The 24472-nt window shown below is 40.0% G+C and overlaps 1 protein-coding gene across 15 annotated transcripts in view; it reads right to left on the bottom strand.

The window, feature by feature from the left end:
* The window catches only part of EYA1 (EYA transcriptional coactivator and phosphatase 1), a 189147-nt gene that overhangs the window by 32337 nt on the left and 132338 nt on the right, over positions 1-24472 (bottom strand). For all 15 annotated transcript variants that reach the window (XR_008702205.1, XR_008702203.1, XR_008702201.1 and 12 more), the window contains one exon: positions 14438-14527. Coding sequence is in view for 8 of the 15 variants with exons in the window: in XM_055546251.1 (XP_055402226.1) it covers positions 14438-14527 (90 nt within the window). In the remaining 7 variants the exon portion in view is untranslated. The remainder of the gene's footprint in view (positions 1-14437; positions 14528-24472) is intronic.

A 24472-nucleotide genomic window follows, 5' to 3' on the forward strand; every position in this document is an offset into this window, starting at 1 on the left:
ATTTTTCTTCACTCACGTCTCTGATCCTTGTTCTATATGCCTTCTGCTTAGAACATTCTTCTCTAAAGTTCCCTCCATGCGGCTCTGTCGATTCCTGTTAATCCTCTGCGGCAGTTTCAATGTCACCCTCATCTTTCTGAGTCCTTACTCTGAGCTTACATGATTTTAAACACTTTGAGAACACAGACGGATATCTGCATCTTGTTTACTATCACCCCTAAAAAGCTTTACAAAATTCAGTTGTTTCTTAACTCTAAAGTTTTACATTTTCTCTTGGATTTTGGGAAAGCTTTTGTCAATTTCCTTAAGGCCTTGACCAGTTATGGGATATGACTTCTGCTTACAACAATTTTTATGTGATTGAAAGCAGAGTGAATCTTTCATTTTTGGCATTTAGAATGCAAGTCATTTCCCCTATATTTTGAAGAAAGCAAAGATTATAATTTCTACTTTGCAAAGAGAAAGTATTATTTCGCCACACTTCTACATGTTCTTATTACAAACATGCTAAATACTACCTTTCAACTATGAATGTTCCAAGCTACTTATTTTTTGTTTAGTAGAAATTTTTTATCTGCAAAGCCAGGAGGACTACATGAATGTGTGTTTAAAACAACAATTTCCACCAATTAAAAGGTGTCCCTTTAACTTCTTGACAAAACACAATACCAGAAGATACTTCTTAGTTGATTGTTTTTCCAAGAGGCAAACAAAATCACCAGATAATGCTGATCAAAAAACAGCATCCTCTCTGTCTGCCCGGTCCTCTACCTGCCTTACAAAGGAGTAGCACACAATTAGTAGCAAGAAGAATCTGGGATTGAAAAGCCTTTCCTTAGAAATGCTGTTAGCATACTGGACTGGCTGAGCCCAGATAGAGGCTCTATTGTAACTGCCCTGAAATGGGAGAAGACTCCAGGGACCACAACTTAAGCACATTTGGGGGAAGTTGAAGTTACAGGCTTTCTCTTGCACTCGTCAATTTTAAAAAAAAAAAAAAAAAAAGAAGACTTCTTTTTTCTCTACTAAGAAAACTTCCTATGAAGGTAAGTGAGTAAAATCTCCCAGACTGAAGATTACTGGGCACCTGTCAAAATGAAGAATCTAAACAAAAAGTCTGTCATAGGTGACACCAACAGGTCGATTTCTCAGGATTTTTAAATAAACTGACAGCCCTCAGCCAATTACGTGAATTACCAGCCGAAGTGGCATGTCGGTTCGGCAAGCAGGAAAAGGCACTTTACATGCTGAGGCCCCCCAGGTGCCAGGCACTGACTCGGGCTCCAGATATTCTCTCCTAACGGTACTGCACCTCGGAACCATCTCTGATGCTCACCAGGGTGGATGGGTGAAGCTCATGCATTCATTGTTCAGGTGAGGCCTGAACTTGGGCCTGAATTTCAAAGAAGTGTTCACTGTTTCCTCAGACCACGCTGCCTCCTAGGTGCTTCATCCATAGAACGAAGCCAGTGTTTTATTTTATTCTATTTTCCAGAAAATAAAACCAGTACTTTAAATAACGATAAATGCAATATAACCTTTAAAAGTGTGAATCAGTATGTTATATACCTGAAACTTACAATAAAAAATAATAAAAAAGAGACTTGGGTAAAACTAGGAAGATAGCTTCACAGGCAGGTCAATTACCAGTTTGTTAGAACATCCACTTTTGTTTTACATATGTTATCAATGTACGTTGAGATTCTGTGTTGCCAAACAGAAATCTCACAAAGAGACCCCTGCTCTGAGATGTTTCTTTTACACTCAATACATTCTTCTTGGAATCCTAACCAATTTCACGAATGATGACTTCAAACTCACTTCTCTCTGTTGAGCTTCAGACCTGCATTTACTACACTTGCTGGAGTCTGTCTGATGTCCAGAACACACTTCAAATTCAACAACTCAAAAAAAACTGTACTTAGCATCTTCCTTTTAGAGGCAGCTCACTGTCCTGGGTTTTCCATCTCTACCTTACTGTTCAAGCCTGAACTGAGATTCTGGTCTCCCAACCCAGTACATCAAAGCTACTCCCACATCCTCTCCAGACTGTTTTCTTAAGAGCTTCTCCATTTGCCCCATACTCTGTTCCCACAAACAAGCCCCGGTGATTTCTCCTCTAGATTATTGATACCCCTGACATCACAATGCAATTCATCTCCATAGCAAAGATAAACATTCGTTCATGATTACCCTGGGCATTCATATGATATGGCACTTTCTTAGCAGAGTTTACAAAGCCTCTTGTAATCTGGCTCCTCTCTGTCCGCTTACCTCCCAACTGCTTGGCATGCACTCTGGTGGGGGGGGGGGGGAGGAGGGGGGCGGGTGTGTGTGTGTGTGTGTGTGTGTGTGTGTGTGTGTGTTCGCTGCTCAGTTGTGTGTGACTCTTGGCAACCCCATGGACTGTAGCCCACCACGCACCTCTGTCCATGGAATTCTTCAGGCAAGAAGACTGGAGCAGGTTGCCATTTCCTTCTCCAGGGGATCTTCCCAACCCAGGGATTGAACCCCAGGCTCCTGAATTCCAGGCAGGATTCTTTACCATCTGAGCCAACACTTTAGATCTACTCAAACTGTTCCTAAATGCCGTGCTCTCTCACACCAAAGGTCACATACATCATGTGGAAATCATATCTCCTGCCTTTTAGTCTCGTCACTCCTCCCACAGGCTGGGTTGCTGATCTTGGTTTTGGACTCTGCTGACATCATTACAGTTTCCATCACTGTGGAGATTCACTGTGATATGACCGTTCCCTTACTTTTCTGTCTCCACCTCCCATCCTGACTCCTGAGGGCAGTGAATATATTTCATGTGTTCTCCTCAATGCCTAGCACAGTGTCCAGGATGGAGTAAGCATGAGTAAATGTATAGCACTTTTTCTCTGTCACATGTGGATGTGTGTTAGTTGCTCAGTTGTCTCCAACTCTTTGTGACCCCAAGGACTGTAGCCCGCCAGGCTCCTCTGTCCACAGGATTCTCCAGGCAAGAATACTGGAGTGGGTTGCCATTCCCTTCTCCAGGGGCTCTTCCCAACCCAGGGGTCAAACCTGGGTCTCCTGCATTGCAGGCAGATTCCTTACCCATCTGAGTCACCAGGGAAGCTGCAATGTATATAGACAGAGGCAGCTAAAATAATATTTTTGTCTATTCAACAATAGGAATTTACAAATACATCCATCTGTCTGTCATCTAACAATCAAGCAATCTATTTACCCACCTACCTCCAAACCTTATCAAAACAGATTTTAGGTTGCTTAAGCAACTACTAATAGTAGAGTACAACATATAAACAAGGCAAACAAATACTACATTAGAGAAAACACGTTCTGTTAATGGGATCTGCTATATGACAATGGCGTGTGACAGCATCAACATGCCACTATTTCCTTTACGTTGCTGCAGAGAAATTTCCAGGTTATGGGACATGGCTAGAGAGGTTTGTGCAATGATACCGAGGTAGGAAATCCCTTTTCCCATCTTAGCTTTACTATTGCCTAATCAAGATGTGAAGAGCCGATTCATTGGAAAAGACTCTGATGCTGGGAAAGATTGAGGGCAGGAGGAGAAGCGGGCAACAGAGGATGAGATGGTTGGATGGCATTATCGACTCAATGGACATGAGTTTGAGCAAACGCCGGGAGATAGTGAAGGACGGGGAAGGCTGGCGTGCTGCAGTGCATGGGGTCGCAGAGTCAGACACGACCGAGTGACTGAACCACCACCACCACCACCAAGTGGCTTTGGGCAAAAATCACTTCATTTCAATCGCCTACAGGTGTACCCTGGAGATAAGACTGAGTTTCCAGTGCTGATAGAGGTCAAGGTCAATGCTCTGTACTGATGTGAGGAGAGTTTCCCTTTAGCCAGCTTCTCCCTCTACGTCACTCTGCACGCAGCAAGGCTCTGCTCTATGACACAGACACCAGTGGCAAGGTCCACAAGTCAGCCTTCAAAACATGAGGCAAGAAGAGAACAAGAAAAGGCAATCAGCACGACCCAAGAAACACATTTCTTTTGGACAAGAAGCCAGCACCCTTCTTTTCTATGAAGCGACAGCATAGGGTGAGGGGGGCCAGACACAAGAGCTCTTTAACTGCCCCAAAGAAACCTTCCTTCTTGGAACTGGGGGTGGGGGAACAATGTAAAGGAGGAAAGAACAAAAGGAGTGCACTGTGATGTGCCTGGAACCATCTGCATTTGCAAACTGAACACCAGCAGAATTTCTGTTGTTTTTCCAGTGTGATTTCTGTTGCAATTCTACATGGGAATTTTGGCAGCAAATCACTTATTATTTCAAAATTTTCATTCCCTAACTATTCCCTAAGTCACCTCCTCTTCTTTCTCCATGGCCCTACTCTCCAATTTTTGCATCAAAGATACTCAGGAAAGAATAGCAGATTGGACTTCCTTAGTGCCTCCCATGTGTCAGAGCTAGTTCTATGCACCTAACAGGTGTTTGAGGGGGACCTCCCTAGCGGTCGAGTGCTTAAGACTCTGCACTTCCACTCCACTGCAGGGGGCATGTCTTCGATCGGTGGATGGGGAACTGAGACACCACATGTTGCATGGTCCGGTCAAGAAAAAAAAAATTTAAATAGGTATTTATGTACTGAATCTTCATATTGAAACCCTAGGATAGTATCATTGTCCAATTTTAAAGATAAGAAATTGAGGCACAAAAGGATCCCTCAGAAATGAATGAATACTTGAGTTCAACCTCCAGTACCCTAGAATCATAAGATGTGCTGTGCGCTATGCTTAGTCGCTCAGTCATGTCCAACTCTCTGCGACCCCACAGACTGCAACCTGCCAGGCTCCTCTGTCCATGGGATTCTCCAGGCAAGAATACTGGAGTGGGTTGCCATGCCCTTCTTCAGGGGATCTTCCTGACCCAAGGATCAAACCCAGGTGTCCAGCACTGCAGGCGATTCTTTACCATCTGAGCCATCAGGGAAGCCCAGAGCTATAAGATAACATGCTACATAAATGCAGGGCTTTGAGTCAAGTTGGAATAGTTGATTATAATTATTCAACAATTTTCTAATTATAAGAAATACTAACTACTGAAAAGAAAAATATGAAGATAATTTATAGCTTAGTTTATGGTAGTGTTATGCCCACTGGTGGTAGCTTAGTTGCTAAGTTGTGCCTAACTCCTGTGAGCTAATGGACTGAAGCCTGTCAGGTTCCTCTGTACATGGAATTCTCCAGGCGAGAATACTGGAGTGGGTTGCCATTTCCTTCTCCAGGGGATCTTCCTGATCCAAGCATCAAACCCAGGTCTTCTGCATTGCAGGCAGATTCTTTACTGACTGAGCCATCAAGGAAGCCCACTATCCAGAGATAAATCCTTTACTGTAGAAATTATTTACTTTTGGTAACATTTTTTAATGTGAAAAATATTTTATCTTCTTTTGCATGTATATACATTAAAAAAAACTTAAACTGGAACCACACTGAATATCATTTTATATCATACCTCTTGCACCTCCATTGTGTTCTGCCACATTTTGAAAATATGACTTACAAAAAGAATAATATCAAAATTTAATCTCTTGGACAATTTCAATTATTTTTAGGATTTGTGATTAGACATTTACTTTTAAAAAGTGAATGTCTGCAAATTATTAAAAGTAGTGCTCACTGTAGACTATTACGTTCAAAATTTTGGAAAAAAATTAAAAAGACATAGGAGAGCCTTCTATCTACCAAATCTGGTGCTTAAGCTTCCAGTGGATGAGTCATGGTCCCTGCCATCAAGGGACTGATGTGGGAGGATACAAAGGGATAGACAGAAAATCACGAGATATGAGGGAGGTATTTTCACAATGAGAACAGCCTTGTCTTCTAGCATCTGTACCTGGCGACTCTTCCTTCCTTCTTACTCAAGTCCAGCTCTGTCACTGGTGATCTGAACTATCCTCTTGCTACCCAAGGACTTGATTCTTTCCACTGCTCCCTCTCCTTTTCACATAATTTATCATTTCTATTGGATCATTCCAACTGGCACCTAAACACATCTAAAATATCTTGTTTTAACTAACCTCCCCACACCATGATCCTATGATCCTCTCTACCAACTCTTTGCATCTTGTCATTGTGGAAACTCCAATCAATCTTTCCTGTTTTCACTTCCTCAACTCTCCTTTTATTTTCAACCCACTTCCATTGGGCTTACATGTTCTGCTTAATGAAATGGTGCTTATCACAATCATTACCAATCAACATTCTGGGCAGATCCAACACTCACTTGACACAGTAGTGAATACCCCTCATTCCTGAAATACTACTCTCCAGGTCTCTGTGATGTCTTGTACTTTTCCACCTCCCTCACTGTACACTCCTTACCACTTTCTCCTGCAAGTTCTTCTTTCTTGGTCCTATTTCTAATTGTCTGAGTGTCTAATGCCCAGTCCTACACCTTCTTACTCTTTCCCCTTTGAGATGATATATCATCTTATGCCTTTATGACTCCAACAACTACATCTTCACATTTCCTTCTCTCCTCTGAGATCCAAACCTAAATGTTCATAACCTCTTGATCTGGATGTTGAATAGGTATTTCAAACTTAATCTGCTCATTTCAGAAGAGTTGAGGACAGCTCTTTCCCCTGTCTTACTACTCCAAACCCACCCTTCCTCATCTCAGGTAAGGTGACCATCCATCTAGATACTCAGGTCAACAGCTAGTGGCCATCCTTAACTCTACTTTCTCTCTCTTCCCACATCTTGTCTATTAGCAGATCCTGCCAGGGCTTTCCCCAAATTATATGTTAGTCTTCCAACTTTTCATCATGTCCGGAACGGCTACAGTCTCAGCCCAAAGCAACTGTCTCTTAACTGATCTCAATGATTCTAGTTCCTTTTATGATAAGCATACCAGTCATTTAAAAGTGTAAACACTAGTCTATCATATTCATGCTAAAAACTCTCCAATGGCTTCCCACTGCAATTAGAAATAAATCCAACTTTCTTTACTACAATCTACAAAGCCCTTTATGATCCAGATCCTGTAACTTTCCCCCATTCACTCTGCTCCAACCACATGGATGACCTTGTTTATTTCTTGAAGAAGCAAAATGTATTCCCACCTCAGGGCCTTTGCACAGGGCATTCCCCTTTGAGAATGCCTTCCTGCTGTTCCAGGTGCTTCTTCCCACCTTCCTGGTTTCTTTACAAATGTCCTCTCTTCAAAGACACCTCTTCCCAAACATCTCAGCTAAAGATATCCCAGTCTGCAACATCCCTTATCCAATTACTCTTCTGATTTTCTTCCTACACATATCTCTACCTGAATCTATTTTATTTACAATAAATGTGTTTATTTTCTACTTGCCCTCCAGAGTACACGCTCCATGAGGACAGTAACCTTGATTTAATCATTGCTGCATCCTCGGCTTCTACAACTGTGCTTGATACCTAAACAATTAATAAATATATATTAGCTAGTAAATGAAGTGTCTCAGTTTTGGAGCATCACAGACAAACAGCATTTATAACCTCCCAAAAAACATCCACACTGGCAACATTTTAATGTATTTAACTCTGGTTATTGTATAATAAGTCATAAGTGCTAAAATCATAATCATACAGTATAGTCTGATTTATTTTGCTGCCTGTTTATTTTTAAACTTAAAGTTACATGCTGCTGCTCAGTCACTCAGTTGTGTCCAACTCTTTGTGACCCCATGGACTATAGCTGGCCAGGCTCCTCTGTCCACAGGATTTCCCAGGCAAGAATACTGGCATGGCTTGCCACTCCCTTCTCCAGCAGATCTTCCCAACCCAGGGATCGAGCCTGTGTCTCTTGTGTTTCATAATAGTTTTTAAAATTTCCCTCCAATTTCTTCAACATTCCATACTCTAAGAAAAATTAATAAACTTAATTTTTAAAAAAATATTAGGTTTAGAGCAAAACTGACCAGAAAATGACAGTGTCCATATACTCCTTGCTCCCACACACGCATAAGGTCCCCTACTGTTGACATCTCACACCAGAGTGGTACATTTGTTACAATCAATGAACCTATACTGACACATCTTCACCACCTGAAGTCCACAGTTTACACTAGTGTTCACTTTTGGTGCAGTACCGTCTATGGGTTTATACCCACCACTGCAGAATCATACTGAATCCTTTCACTGCCCTGAAAATCTTCTGTGCTCCGCCTAATTCATCTCTCTTTACTCCCACTCCCTGGCAACTAGCTGATCCACAGTTTTGCCTTTTCCAGAATGTCAAATAGTTGGACTCATTCAGTATGCAGCCTTTCCAGATAATCTGCCATATATTTTAAAATCAAGGCTACACTGTACTGTACAGTCTATTTTTAAAACTTGGAATTGACCATGAATATTTTCCCTATATTTAATAAGCAGTTTTAAAACAATTTTCAGTGAGGATGTATCATTAATCACTATTCATCTATTTTAGAATTTTAAAATATATTTCTATATTTTATTGGTTAAAAAAAAAACCAAACTAATATGTGAGAGATACAGCGAGGGGTTGAGTGGATTTCTAGACAGCGCTGAACCTGAGTTAGAATCTGTCACTCAGTAGCTGTGTGGCCTTAGACAAGTTTTGTTTTAGCCACTCTAAGCTTCTCTTGGATATTCTACAAAAAGGAGATAATACCAGTGCTCCTATCCTAGAAATATAAGGGTATTAAGTGGAATAATGTATGTAAATCACATAGGACAAGCGTTCAGTAAATGTTTATTATTCTATCAATTCTCTGCCTATAACTGTTTTCTTAGAAGTTAAAAGTGAAGCTACTGAGTAAAAGGATCAGTACATTAAGGTTCTGATGTGTTATCATCAAGCCACCTTTCTGAAAACTGTACTAATTTATATCCTTATCAGTAACATAAGTGTTCATCTCACTGCACTCTAGACCATATTACTGATTTTAAATCTTTGCTAATTTGGTGGGCAAGAGGCTGAACACTCACTCTGACATTTTTGATTACTTAAAGGTGAAATCCAACATTTTTCTTTTCTTTATGCATACTGAAAATTCAAATGCTTTTCTCTTTTATCTGTTTATGTCCTTTACTAATTTCTTTAGGTTTTCCTTAGTGCACTGCAATAATACTTTTTATTAGTTAAAAATAATTTTGTCTTTTAATATTATCTATGGTTTTCAAAAATAGTGTTTGTTTTCTTCCCTAACGACAAAAGAAATAAGTATGCATTATAGAGATTTTGAAATACACACAAAAGTATAAGAAAATAATCAAACATCAAACTGCAGATAAAAATAATGTTAAAATTCTATAGAATATCTTTTAATCTATTTTTGTTCCTCCATTAATTCTAGGTGAATTATACTTTTCTATTAAAAAAATAAACTTCTAAGATAGCTTACAGCTCTTCCACTTTTAGAAGCACAAACATTAGGACAGAACACTTCACTTGAGATCAAAAGTAATTAGCAGTGGCATTCCTTCCTTTGAAAGAGGATTCTTTTCCTAGCCAAAAATCAATTTCTTAACAAGATATCAAAATAATTAACACACAATAACCTAAATTTTAAAGTTATCCAAGTTTATACTAGTTATTCTAATTTATCCTAAGGTTAAATTATAATGAAGCCAAGGGGCAAATTAATTTCTTTCCTTTATAAGAAAATGTATTGCAGCTTACTTCCTTTCAAGTGTGGCATTACTTAGAGGCTGTCCATGGTGCCCTTCCTTGGTCTTTGAGTCATCAAACCTAGGTCTATTGAGATCAGAACCTTAGTCCCAGGCCTTTTCTTAATAAAAATTATGAAAACGAGGAGCTATAAGAGTAAGTGCTTTGAAAATCAGACCTGGGACAGGAGTCCACACGTCAAAGGCCCAAGAAAGGACTGCGGCATTCACATTACAGAGCTCAACACCAAAGAGTCCTCTGGCCCGTCTCAACTACAACATACTAGGAGTGCGAGGGAGAAAGCTGCAGCATAGCTCCACCGTTGACTAGGAGAACCTGGTGTGCACAGCCCCGAAGACAAGAGGTGGGGTCCTTCTGAAATGGAGCAAGACCCTACGGTCCTCACCCCCAATGTCCTCTGCCTGCCTTTTTGCCTGGGGAAAAACTAGCTAAAGAGTAAACTTAATCAGAGAAGTGAGAAGGCACAAAAAATGAAGGCAAATAGTCAAAGGAGACTAAATAATAATAATGTACTCATTCAGCATAGTCAAGGACCTTTAGTTCCTTCTCAAGGGCTATAGATATCCTGTAAGTTGTCTTATGTGAGAGTTGGACTGTGAAGAAAGCTGAGCGCCGAAGAACTGATGCTTTTGAACTGTGGTGTTGGAGAAGACTCTTGAGAGTCCCTTGGACTGCAAGGAGATACAACCAGTCCATTCTAAAGATCAGTCCTGAGTGCTCTTTGGAAGGAATGATGCTAAAGCTGAAACTCTAGTACTTTGGCCACCTCATGCAAAGAGTTGACTCACTGGAAAAGACTCTGATGCTGGGAGGGATTGGGGGCAGGAGGAGAAGGGGACGACAGAGGATGAGATGGCTGGATGGCATCACTGACTAGATGGACGCGAGTTTGGGTGAACTCCGGGAGTTGGTGATGGACAGGGAGGCCTGGCGTGCTGCGATTCATGGGGTCGCAAAGAGTCGGACATGACTGAGCGACTGAACTGAACTGAACTGAAGCTGTCTTAGAGATACTGACACTCCTACCAGGTGGAAGAAGTTAACCACTTGATGAGCAGACTGTAGCCAATGACATAAGCTGCCACAATTCTGAGAACCGGCCTCAAAGAAATGGAAACAAACTGACCCTGGAACTGAAGATTAACTGTATCTAAAACAATCAAGATGAAGCGCATCAGTCAACCGATGACCAGTTTCAAGAAGACTGTCAAAAGTGACTGTTTCTACATGTAGCCCCCTCCCTCAGCCTATAAAAGTTCTTGCCCCCTGATTGTCAGTGGAGAGAAGTCGGCCTATGGACACGAGTCCATCCTTCCCTCAGCTGTCAGCACTGAAATTAAAGCAAACTTTCCTTTTGACCAACCTGGCCTCTTTATTGGCTTCTGAGCAGCGAGCAGCCAGACCCCACTTTCTGTTACACTTCTGCTTCCCCACCGTGATCCCTGTAGTCTGAGAGAAAGAGTCTCAGAGGCTACCATGTTGATAAAAAATCAGTTAGGATGGCAACCATAATGTCAGTGAGATGATACTACTTAACACCAGACAGAAAGAGAAAATTTTACATAAACTTGTGCCTTATTTTTCTTTAGATTTATATCCATCTTGATCAAATACCTTCCTGTAACTGTGGAGAAATCCAGTAGGAGAACCAATAAAACGCAAGTTAAACTGAAATGTTATCATATTCAGAAGGCCCATCACCTTTCAACAAATAACCAACAGAAAGGGCTCTTTCTCCATTCAGTCAGAAAGAGACAGGCTTTACTCAAGAAGCTGGAAAAAAAAATCCTCCATTTTCATACTGTCATTCATAAAAAATGACTTTCCATAATAAGCATCATAGGATTGCACACGGAGACCTTTGGTAAAATGATACAGAGGGCATTAGACGTGGACATAGGAAAGCCAGGAGTACACGCAAGTCTAAACCCGTCTCTGGCAGGGTAGGGGGCTGGAATAGTATTTTCTTTGATAATTGTGTCTCTCTGTCACTCATGTTCTTTCACATGTCAAGTATTTTTAATGGCTCAAAAAACCAAGATTTCTCTCTTTTTTTTTCCTTAAGTGTCAACAGAATTAATTTAAATTGTGATTGCTTTTCATTAAAAATTGTCAGTAACAAGATGACAAGATTTTTAAAACTAAAAACAGGTAACTTTTTAATGCCTTAAAGTACAATTAAGATATTTGTAAATTACTTTAAAATCGTATCAAATTTCCCAATATTCTAATAAACATTTTAAGCAACTATTTTGATAACATTAAGAATTGTCACTGGACGCTCTTCACAGTGTATTTCTTTATTCAGCATCTTTTATAAGTCACAGCTGCAAACTAACCAAATTATACAGACAGGCTGGCAAAAAGTTAAAATTTTAAAAGAAAGTGAGGCTACAGTCAACAATCAGAGTTCAGAAATCACACGTCAAGCTAACCAACAGACTATTAATTTCCTTAACATTACTTGTACTCTAGATCTTCAAAAGCTAAAAACATGTAATTAAAATATATTAAAATATTAATGCCCCTTACCACAGCGCCCTGCTAACTGGAGTGTGAAATCAGGCATTACCACATCATTTTTGCCTGATGAGATAATTTTGGTTTTCTAAAGAGTATTAAACCAATACATTTATTTTTGCCAGGAAATAATTTCACTCTTTAGTTTGAAAGAAACTAATATTTGCAGTGACCATTCTCAGCTTTGTTGAATTACAAAAATATAAAATGAAAGATTGAAATAAGTTTAAGAACCAATTTATTTTTTAAACATTGTGCAAATCTAGAGCAATGGCTAAGTGAATCCTTCATTTATACTTTTGCTGACACCTCTATATTATTCTCAGGTAAAATAATGTAAAGTCAACTTTGGTAAAGTTAACAAGCTTAAATAATTTTTCACTATTGATTTTTACATGTGGTTGAATTAGTCCTTTATCCTGTTTTGTACTTATAAGAAAGAGTCCTCAAGAATAAAATCTGGTATTTCAGTATCTTTATGGATCTTTAGTTCTTCTCCTTTTTTAAAATTTAGGCTTATGAAAAAACTACATCCATCACAAACCTAAACTAGGACTTTTAATATTTACTTTTATTTCAGACCTTCTCTGTATAGTTCAGCGTGAATAATGTTAGTAAACAAATAAAAATCTGACTATTACAGCCAAACTGAGTTTGGAAGCTTCTCTGTCTTATATTACACCAAGTTATTACTTTGCCTAACTTCTCACTTTTCACCACATAGTTCTGGCACTGCACAGACTAGCTTTGGCATTTTTAAGAAGGTAGAGTTTAAAAACAATAGAAAATTACTGCTAATTTCTTCTTGATGGATGCTATTAATACCTATTAACATCAGTAAGAGTAACAAGGCTGAATCCAAGACAAAATATCAATCTAGTCTGTATCATTGGAAACAAAAGGAAACTCAAGAAAGGAATTTTAATGTATTAGTAAAATACAGAATTTTTTGGTGTTCTCTTATGAAGGGAATCACAACCAAAAATCAGAAACAGCTTTTGAAAATAAGTATGATTATTAAGCTTTTCTAAAGCAATTAGGAAACTGTCACTCCCCCTTGGAATATTTCTACCTTAAAAATAGTAAGGCCTTACATATAATTTCCTTAAGGAAAGCAAGCACATTAAATGCCAAAAAAAAAAAAAAAAATCTGCATTTTACTCTATGTGTAAAAATAAATATTTCACTAAAGGAATGGGGGGAAAAATGAAGCACATTTAAATAATTTCATTGCACTGGAAGTTGCCAATTCGTCTGTGAGTAGTTTCATTGCAGATGAAAAGAAATCAAAATACAGGGCAGATGTTGAACAAACCGCATTTAAATTCTGTCACACACTAGCATTTTAAAAATGATTTGGCTCATCTATGAAATAAGGTGCATTTTCCTTGATTTTGAAAAAGGGAAACATCAGGAAATATTTAAAGGCCAATTGCTGCCAATTAACTTTGATCAGTAAAAAGTTCTATTTGAATCTTTCAGATTCTTCTCCTGTCTGAAATAACATACATTTATAAAATCTAGCAAAACAACAACCTGATGATTAATGCCTCTTGGCAGCCCTACCACAAGCTTGGTTAATAGCAGGATTTAAATCAACAACTATCTCTATCAAGGAGAGAGTGAAAATAGGCATATTTTCTCATAGTGTAGACATGAAAACCAATATTCTTTATTCTGAAAAATGCTTCCAACCAAGATCAGCATGTTTGTCACTGCCCATAACACATTTTACTAGCCACTGTACAAAAATCTCCTCCCAAACTATAAAGGACAAATAAAACCATCAGCAGTTTGACATAAGGAATCTTGGCAACCCCAAGAGTAGAGGCTTGACTAAACTGTTATACAACCAGCTGGACTAGCCGGACAGAAAAGCACCTGACTCAATACGATAGGAGTCTGACATGGATAACATATAACACATGCAGGGATCACTAAAGGCAACTCATCTCAACAGTGATTGTTAACTGAGACATCTGTACTTCTGATAACACAGTTTAACATTAAAGATTCTTGCCATCAACTGTTAATCCATATCAATGGTTCCACAGAATCAAACTTTGAAACACAACAACCAAAGTAAAGCAAAACAAACTCCACGAAGGCAAAACACATTACCATATAATCAATAATTATGTTACCTCATCACTCCAATTATATGTTCAAAAAATAATATTCCACTGTTATTTCAGGACCAATCACCCATTTCCAAACATGCAACATGAGGAGTATATAAAAGAATCATAACTTACTTCTAAATCATTAAAAAATAGATGTGTGTCGGCCAAGTTGAAAATCATTTCTTCCATTCGCAGTCCAAGGGAAACTGAAGTAGGTGGATCCTGAAAGAAGAATTTTACAGGTCAAGACCATATCTACATTAGGGTACAGGAAATAAAGCATCTCATCAAGAGGGACTTTACATCAGGATAGGCCACAAGACCTGGGCTCCAGTCTTTGTCAGATTATGTGGCTTATTCTGTATTTGGACTTCAGTGACTCATTTCATTTGAAAAGTGCCTCTAATGTTGTTGGTACTTTGCCTAACAAAGAAAATAACTTGCTGTTTATATTAATACAAAAAATATAAACTCCAGGGTTACTCAGACATATAGAGTGGAGGAAATTCACCTTCACACATCTGTTTCAGGAGCAAGGAAATCAGTGACTCAGGAAGACATGATTTTTATGTTCCACTATAACTCATATTTACTACTGTGGGCAAGAATCCCTTATAAGAAATGGAGTAGTGCTCACAATCAACAAAAGAGTCTGAAATGCAGTACTTGGATGCAATCTCAAAAATGACCAAATGATCTCTGTTGGTTTCCAAGGCAAACCATTCAATATCACAGTAATCCAAGTCTATGCCTCAACCAGTACTGCTGAAGAAGCTGAAGTTGAATGGTTCTATGAAGACCTACAAGACCTTCTAGAACTAATACTCAAAAAAGATGTCCTCTTCATTATAGGGGACTGGAATGCAAAAGTGGGACGTCGAGAGATACCTGGAGTAACTGGAAAATTTGGCCTTGGAGTACAAAATGAAGCAGGGCAAAGGCTGACAGAGTTTTGCCAAGAGAACACACTGGTCAGAGCAAACAGCCTCTTCCAACAACACAAGAGAAGACTCTACACATGGACATCACCAGATGATCAATACCGAAATCAGACTGATTATATTCTTTGCAGCCTAAGATGGAGAAGCTCTATACAGTCAGCAAAAACAAGACCAGGAGCTGACTATGGCTCAGATCATGAACTCCTTATTGCCAAATTCAGGCTTAAATTGAAGAAAGTAGGGAAAACCACTCGACCATTCAGGTATGACCTAAATCAAATCCCTTACAATTTTACAGTAGAAGTGACAAATAGATTCAAGGGATTAGATCTGAAGACAGAGTGCCTGGAGAACTATAGACAGAGGTTCATGACATTGTACAGGAGGCAGTGATCAAGACCATCCCCAAGAAAAAGAAATGCAAAAAGGCAAAATGGTTGTCTGCAGAGGCCTTACAAATACCTGAGAAAAGAAGAGAAGCGAAAGGCAAAGGAGAAAGGGAAAGATATACCTATACGAATGCAGAGTTTCAAAAATAGCAAGGAGAGATAAGAAAGCCTTCTTCAGTGATCAATGCAAAGAAATAGAGGGAAATAATAGAATAGGAAAGACTAGAGATCTCTTCAATAAAATTAGAGATACCAAGGGAACATTTCATGCAAAGATGGGCTCAATAAAGGACAGAAATGGTATGGACCTCACAGAAGCAGAAGATATTAAGAAGAGGTGGCAAGAATACACAGAAGAACTATACAAAAAAGATCTTCATGACCCAGATGACCATGATGGTGTGATCACTCACCTAGAGCCAGACATCCTAGAATGTGAAGTCAAGTGGGCCTTAGGAAGCATCACTACGAACAAAGCTAGTGGAGGTGCTGGAATTCTGGTTGAGCTATTTCAGCTCCTAAAAGACGATGCTGTAAAAGTGCTGCACTCAATATGCCAGCAAATTTGGAAAACTCAGCTGTGGCCAGAGGACTGGAAAAGGGCAGTGTTCATTCCAATCCCAAAGAAAGGCAGTGTCAAAGAATGTTCAAACTACTGCACAATTGCACTCATCTCACACACAACCAAAGTAATGCTCAAAATTCTCCAAGCCAGGCTTCAACAGTACGTGAACCATGAACTTCCTGATGTACAAGCTAAATTTAGAAAAGGTAGAGGAACCAGAGATCAAATTGCCAACATAGGTTGGATCATCAAGAAAGCAAGAGAGTTCTGGAAAAACATCTACTTCTGCTTTATTGACTATGCCAAAGCCTTTGACTGTGTGGATCATAATAAACTGTGGGAAATTCTTCAAGAGATGGGAATACCAGACTACCTGACCTGCCTCCTGAGAAATGTGTATGCAGGTCAGGAAGCAACAGTTAGAACTGGACATGGAACAACAGACTGGTTCCAAAAGGGGAAATGAGTACGTCAAGGCTGTATATTGTCACCCTGCTTATTTAACTTATATGCAGAGTACATCATGAGAAATGCTAGGCTGGATGAAGCACAAGTTGGAATCAAGATTGCCGGGAGAAGTATCAATAACCTCAGATACGCAGATGACACCTTATGGCAGAAAGTGAAGAACTAAAGAGCCTCTTGATGAAAGTCAAAGAGGAGAGTGAAAAAGTTGGCTTAAAGCTCAGCATTCAGAAAGCTAAGATCATGGCATCTGGTCCCATCACTTCATGGCAAATAGGTGGGGAAACAGTGGAAACAGTAAGAGACTTTATTTTGGGGGGGTTCCAAAATCACTGAAGATGGTGACTGAAATTAGAAGATGCTTGCTCCTTGGAAGAAAAGCTATGACCAACCTAGACAGCATATTAAAAAGCAGACATTACTTTGCCAACAAAGGTCCATCTAGTCAAAGCTTTGGTTTTTCCAGTAGTCGTGTATGGATGTGAGAGTTGGACTATAAAGAAAGCTGAGCACTTAAGAATTGATGATTTTGAACTGTGGTGTTGGAGAAGATTCTTGAGAGTCCCTTGGACTACAAGGAGATCCAACCAGTGCATCCTAAAGGAAATCAGTGCTGAATATTTATTGGAAGGACCAATGCTGAAGCTGAAACTGCAATACTTTGGCCTCCTGATAAGAAATGACTCCCTGAGAAAGACCCTGATGCTGTGAAAGATTGAAGGCAGAAGGAGAAGGGGACGACAGAGGATGAGATGGTTGGATGGCATCACCGACTCAACAGACATGAGTTTGAGCAAGTTCCAGGAATTGGTGATGGACAGGGAAGCCTGCCGTGCTGCAGTCCATGAGGTCGCAAAGAATCGGACACAACTGATGGATTAAAATGAACTGATAACCCATAATCCTGGGCTTCCCAGGTGGCGCAGTTGGTAAAGAATTCACTTGCCAATGCAGGAGATGCAAGGGAAACGGGTTTGATCCCTGGGTCAGGAAGATCCCCTGCAATAGGAAATGGCAACCCACTCCAGTATTCTTGCCTGGAGAATTCAATGGACAGAGGAAGCTGGTGGGCTACAGTCCATGGGGGTGCAAACAGTTGGACACAACTAAGCCCCACAATCAACAACATAATCCATAAAGTGTCTACAACCACTGTCATGACTACCAGAAAATAGATACACTATAGATAAGTTTCAGAAGGACAGTAAATAGCAATTTTACTCCAGATGATAACTACCATTATTTTTTATTTATTCAGCCTGCCTCCCAATTTTGAGTACACTCAAAATAGGAAGTGATGGCCACTCTGACCAGCTGGCACCATGCCAACTCAGAAGGCTGATCGTGACATTCTTTTAACACTATTTAGTCATCAAACAGCGAGTACCACCCACGGACGGGAGCACCAGCATTCTCAACAGTGGCTTCTACTCAACACTTCAAGCCTTTGACACTAGTGATAGATGGTTTGTGCCACACAACCTATATCCAGATGACATCTGCTGGCATCGAGATGGGGAGTGTGGAGGTATTTAATGGTGTTACTATGTTCAAAATGCATCTCACCCACAAAGCAACAATGTTCACGGTGAATATCCTGACTGTGTGTGTGTAAGTCACTTAGTCATGTCAGACTCTTTGCAACCCCATGGGGTGTAGCCCGCCAGGCTCCTCTGTCCATGTGATTTTCCAGGCAAGAATACTGGAGTGGGTTACCATTTCCTTCTCTAGGGGATCTTCCTGACCCAGGGATCAAACATGGGTCTCCTGCACTACAGGCAGACTCTTTACCATTTGAGCTACCAGGGAAGCCTGCATAGTGATAAACAAACAAAAAATTCTGTAGAGAAAGTATTCAAGGATATAATGTGAGTTTTTTTCAAGTTTTTATTGGCATTCTAACAGCAATACCAACTTTCACCTTTATGGCATTTAAAATTTTTCCTAAGAAAAATAATTTCTGATCTACTACTTTATAATCCCAGCAAACCTTTGGATGTACAGGTATCATTTAGTGATAGAAACTATGACTAGAGAAATTACACCTTCATGTCGCCCATCCATCTGGCTGGGGTGTAATACGTGTATCAACCAACTCTGAGTCTTACAGTAGAGAACAAAAAACCCAGGGAAAGTAATAATCTTGCTTCCTAATACTGTCCAACATAAACCTTGCCCATTTTCTCTATTTGTGTCTTCTAAACACACTGTCTTCATTTTAAAGCTCAAGACTTGCCTGTGTTTTACCCCCTACCCTGCAAGTATCTGAAGTGTATCAACAACCTAAAGCCCCATCTTCTCATGGGCTTTGATACATAGCAACAAGTGGTGGAAGAAGAACCTAGACCCAGGGGCCAAGCCCTACCCTTGTTTTTCTACTTTGGTGTCTTTAGCTCACTAAGCCTCAGTTTTCTCATCTAATAAATCAGATGGCTAGATAGCAAATATGGGATAGAATATTTTATCCCATAGAATTAAAAAAACCTCCATCTTTTAATTTGTCACAATCATAGGGGCTTCCCAAGCAGCTCAGTGGTAAAAGAGTCCACCTGCAATTCAGGAGCTACAGGAGATATAGATTGATCCCTGAGTCGAGAAAATCCGCTGGAGGAGGGCATAGCAACCAACTCCAGTATTCTTGCCTGGAGAATCCCATGGACAGAGGAGTGTTACAGTCCACAGGGTCGCAAAAAGTTGGACACGACTGAAACAACTTAGGATGAATATGTGTTTATACACGTGGGAGAAAGGAGGGGCCTGGGACTCACTGGGTACAGCCATGGGCTGATCAACTGTGGCCAGAGAGGCAGAGTTAACCCCATCCCTGCAGGACCCGTCCCACTAGCTCCCATCTACCCCACCTGCATGAGCACCTGCATGCTCTACCTTTGCAAGAGTTCCAGGGAAGGACAAGACGAGGTCTGAGGAAATACAGCAGGATGGTACTGCTAGCCTCAATTCCCCTCCCCTCTAGGCCTTCTCTGCCGGCTGACTGGCACTGGAAAGGAGGCAGAAAACACATCACTGCCAAAAATCTGGGGTGAGATTGGCAAAAGGGCAAAGCAAATACCCCAGGGCTTTTGTAAGAGGGCATACAGGAAAGAAAAATACATAGGCCAGCGCAGTGTCCAAGAGCTGTGTGTGGAGGGACAAATAAAAACACTTCCCTCAAATTTCCTGTGCAATCAGATGAACCTATTTGTGAGGCAGGAATAGGGACACAGATACAGAGAATAGATATGTGTACACATTACTTTGCCAACAAAGGTCCGTCTAGTCAAGACTATGGTTTTTCCTGTGGTCATGTATGGATGTGAGAGTTGGACTGTGAAGAAGGCTGAGCACTGAAGAATTGATGCTTTTGAACTGTGGTGTTGGAGGAGACTCTTGAGAGTCCCTTGGACTGCAAGGAGATCCAACCAGTCCATTCTGAAGGAGATCAGCCCTGGGATTTCTTTGGAAGGAATGATGCTAAAGCTGAAACTCCAGTACTTTGGCCACCTCATGCGAAGAGTTGACTCACTGGAAAAGACTCTGATGCTGGGAGGGATTGGGGGCAGGAGGAGAAGGGGACGACAGAGGATGAGATGGCTGGATGGCATCACTGACTCGATGGACGTGAGTCTGAGTGAACTCTGGGAGTTGGTGTTCGACAGGGAGGCCTGGCGTGCTGCGATTCATGGGGTCGCAAAGAGTCGGACACGACTGAGCGACTGATCTGATCTGATCTGACATGGGGGAGGGGAGGGTGGGATAAATTAAGAGAGTAAGATTAACATATATACACCATCATGTGTAAAATAGATAGCCAGTGGGAAGCTGCTATATGGCGCAGGGAGCTCAGCTCAGGACTCTGTGATGATCTAGAGGGGTGGCATGGGCGTGGGAAGGAGGCTCAAGAGGGAGGGGATATATGGATACAGTTAGCTGATTCACTTTATTGCACAGTAGAAACTAACACAGCATTGTAAAGCAATTATCCTCCAGTTAAAAAAAAAAAGGAAACACATTTCCTGTGCAATGATTTAGCCTTGATCAATCTTCCCCTTGAGTTACCACCTAAAATCGATGAAATTTCATAGGTTGTAGAAGAATTAAAAACAGTTTACAAGTGAGTAAAGAAAAACTCTTATTGAATCTTGGTTTTATAGGAAAATTGCTCACTCACAAGAATTCCAAGTAGCAATAAGCGTGCTAGAAAAAAACAAATGCTCAAATACAGCCCAGAGCAGAATGGACCAGCAGGGAAAGTTCAAACAGTTATTTCTGAAACAAAATGACTCAGGTGTGTCCTCGTTGAGGCCAATAAAAATACACTGACTTATCTCATAACCACGTCAATGAATCTTTTTATGTGGCCAGGCGGAAGAGACACATGGCAATTATTTAATTGGTAATTCTAGAATTTATGTGCCATGGTAGCATTACTTCTGAAAAACGATTATTTCTCCTTGATATGGTTGCTTACTTATACCACCATCAAAAGAATTACTCTATTGTTTGTGAATATATAGCATGCTCTAACTTTTCTTCATAAATTACAGTAATGACCTGCGAGTCAGAATACTAATAAATTTTAAAGGCTCATTCAGTCTTGTGGTCAAATACAACACAGATGTTGGCCTTATTTACCTCTTAATGCTTTTCTCTTCTGTTATTAGCTGTCATTCCTTAACAGTTTTCATACTGCCACTCCACCATACTACCAGGAAACATTACTACACCTAAAGAACAGTCTGATGATGAACTGGAATGGAGGAATTTTAGAATAGGAACGGGATCGAGTCAAAAGCAGTATTCCTCAAATATTTTAAAATAATCCACAGCAAAAAAACCCAAAAAACATTATATACTATGATCTAGTACTATCTCTCTCGTCTCTCTCTCTCTCACACTCACATACACACACACAGCTGAAATGTGTGCTTGGCAAAATGAGACTTTCCATACTGTGTGGAGCGTATTCTGCTATTTTCCATTTCATCGCCCATTAACAGGTCAAAGTCTATAGTTTAAAAAGCAGAATTCTAGAGAACATGCACTTTTGATTTCAGAGACAGGAAAACTAATTTGCAACTGTGTTACGATTTGCTTGTGATGCTGGGAAAGACTGAGGGCAGGAGGAGAAGAGGGTGACAGAGGATGAGATGGTTGGATGGCATCAGCGACTCAATGGACATGAGTTTGAGCAGACTCCACAAGGCAGTGAAGGACAGGGGAGCCTGGGGCACTGAAGTTCATGGGGTCACAGGGTTGAACATGACTGAACGACAACAAAAGAGCTGTGAGGGTGCAAAGTTGTCTCCCCCTAAGTGTTCCACCTGAAAGGCAAGGAGCTGGAAGAACAGATAACCATGGTCACAGATTTATTCCACATTCTAGCAACTGGAGTTCTCATATCAAGGTTAGATTCGATCTTCCTATTATAATAATCTTTTACTATTTTCACATTTCCCAAACATGCCTGATACAAGTCAAATGTCACAAAAGCTAACAATGAACAGTTAATAAATGAGTCGCAGCTTGATGGCTTATTTTGGCATATTTAGAGGAAGAAAGGGGAAAAAACACATTTTTTAAGACCTAAACTGAGACATTAAAAATCACCATGTCTTTGGCTAAATCTTACTTTTCTTGTGCTTTGCAGTAACAAATTCCAGAGCTGCAGTTATGAAAGAGTGGTTTTTAAAACACCATTTTTGCTCTATCACTTTTGAAAAATTATTTAGAACCTTGCTTCCACTTCAAAGAAATATTTCATTTTAAGTAAAACTTGTTGCCAAATGTTTCCATTCTTCTCTGAATTTGACTCCTTAGTGGTATTTGCCACTCCTGTCAAATTTCTCTTAACATTTCTCCTTCTCTGATGTCTGTAATATCATGAATTGTTTTTCTGAGCATCTTCCTACAATCAGATTATCTACTCCCTATCCCTTAAGTCATGTCAGTTCCTAGGACTGTTTTCATCTGTTCCTCACTCTATTTACACTGCCTACAGAACCCACACACTCACACCTTCAACCACCACCCCCATTCCCCTCTATTAAATCTTAGATCTCATTTGTAGGCCCATGTATCAATCACCTATTGGTCACTGATATTCTGTGTACCATGCTGTTGTTGTTGTTCAATCACTAAGTCCTTTCCAACTCTTTGCGACCCCATGAACAGAAACACACCAGGCTTCTCTGTCCATCACTATCTCCCTGAGTTTGCTGCCCACTGAGTCAATGATACCATCCAACCATCTAGTCCTCTGTTGCCCCCGTTGTTCTCTTGCCCTCAATTTTCCCCAGCAACAGGGTCTTTTCCAATGAATCCGCTCTTCACATCAGGGGGCCAAAGTATTAGAGCTTCAGCATCAGTCCTTCCAATGTACCGTACAGTACTTGAAACTCAGTGGGCTGCAATCTGGACCCATCATATTTCCCACATTAAATGAATCACAACCTTCTGCTGCTTGGACCTAGAATTCATACCTTCCTTATATTCACCACCATTTTCTTTTTCCCCAGGCCCATGTCTCTTTATAACTATCTGCAGTAGCCTCTCTCACTGGACTGGTCTACTCGGGTTATCAGTATCAAGACATCAAGGTCTCTGTTCAACCCCCATGGCCACATCCTATATCCTTGCACAGGGCTTCTCCCCCTGACCCTTCATCAGTCCACAGTTTTCCTCCCTGACTTATCTCAGACAGGCTTGTCAGCTTCTGGGTACCACAGCTGTGTGTGCTCTTGTCTGTGGCAGTCATACCCCTGTATCTTTCTCCTCCATCCTTGGGACCATGCATAGTGCCTGGCCTAGGGCTTCCCCAAAGTTCGGTGCAGAAGTAAATGAATGACAGCAATAAACAGCAAGTATTTCAAATAATTCTAATTAAGAAAAAGATATTAAATTTTATCTTTAGTTAGTATCCAGTATCAGTTAAAAACAAACAAACAAACAAAAAAACCCTAGGTACTTGGCTTAGGAGGAAAAATGGGTGTTTGACTCCCAAAATCATTCTATTTATCTAAATACTATTAAACACACTCATTCATAATTTGTACCTGATTAAAGAGCAGCTCATTTTTAGAAACAGCTGCTTACAAAGCCTATCTTATCTACATGATGCACTAAATAAGACTAGCCTAAGAACAGCATACAATTATTTATTTTTTAAACTCATCAGGGGTTATGTGTTAATCATCTTGTGAAATATATTCTCATGTGCTCTGCAACTTAGTTCCCTAGTAAAAACTGAACAGTCCAGTGAAGAAGCTCAAATAGAGAAAATATAATAAAATGTTTTGTCATTTTTCTGGTTTAACAAAGAAACATTGTAAACTTACTACAGTTCTTATGCCCAGGAAATTCTACTAGCCAAAACAAGACAAACAGTATTCAGAAATAAAGCTATTTGCAGCATCGTGGATGAACCCAGAGACTGTCATACTAAGTGAAGTAAGACAGAGAAAGAAAAATACCATGTGATACCACTTACAGGCAGATTCTAAAAAGTGATACAAATTAACTTATTTACAAAACAGAAATACAGACTCAGAGACATAGGAAACGTATGGTTACCAAAGGGGAAAGGAGGGTGGGAGGGAGGGATAAATCAGGAGTTTGGGATTAAGAGATACACACCAGTACATATAAAACAGATGAACAGCAAGGACCTACTGTATAGCACAGGGAACTATAGTCTATATCTTGTAATAACCTATAATGGAAAATAATCTGAAAAAGAATATATATATGAATATTTATATATACATATATATATGAATCACTTTGCTGTACACCAGAAACTAATATAACA

The sequence above is a fragment of the Bubalus kerabau genome, chromosome 14, assembly GCF_029407905.1.
Source record: "Bubalus kerabau isolate K-KA32 ecotype Philippines breed swamp buffalo chromosome 14, PCC_UOA_SB_1v2, whole genome shotgun sequence".
Taxonomy (NCBI): Eukaryota; Metazoa; Chordata; class Mammalia; order Artiodactyla; family Bovidae; genus Bubalus; species Bubalus kerabau.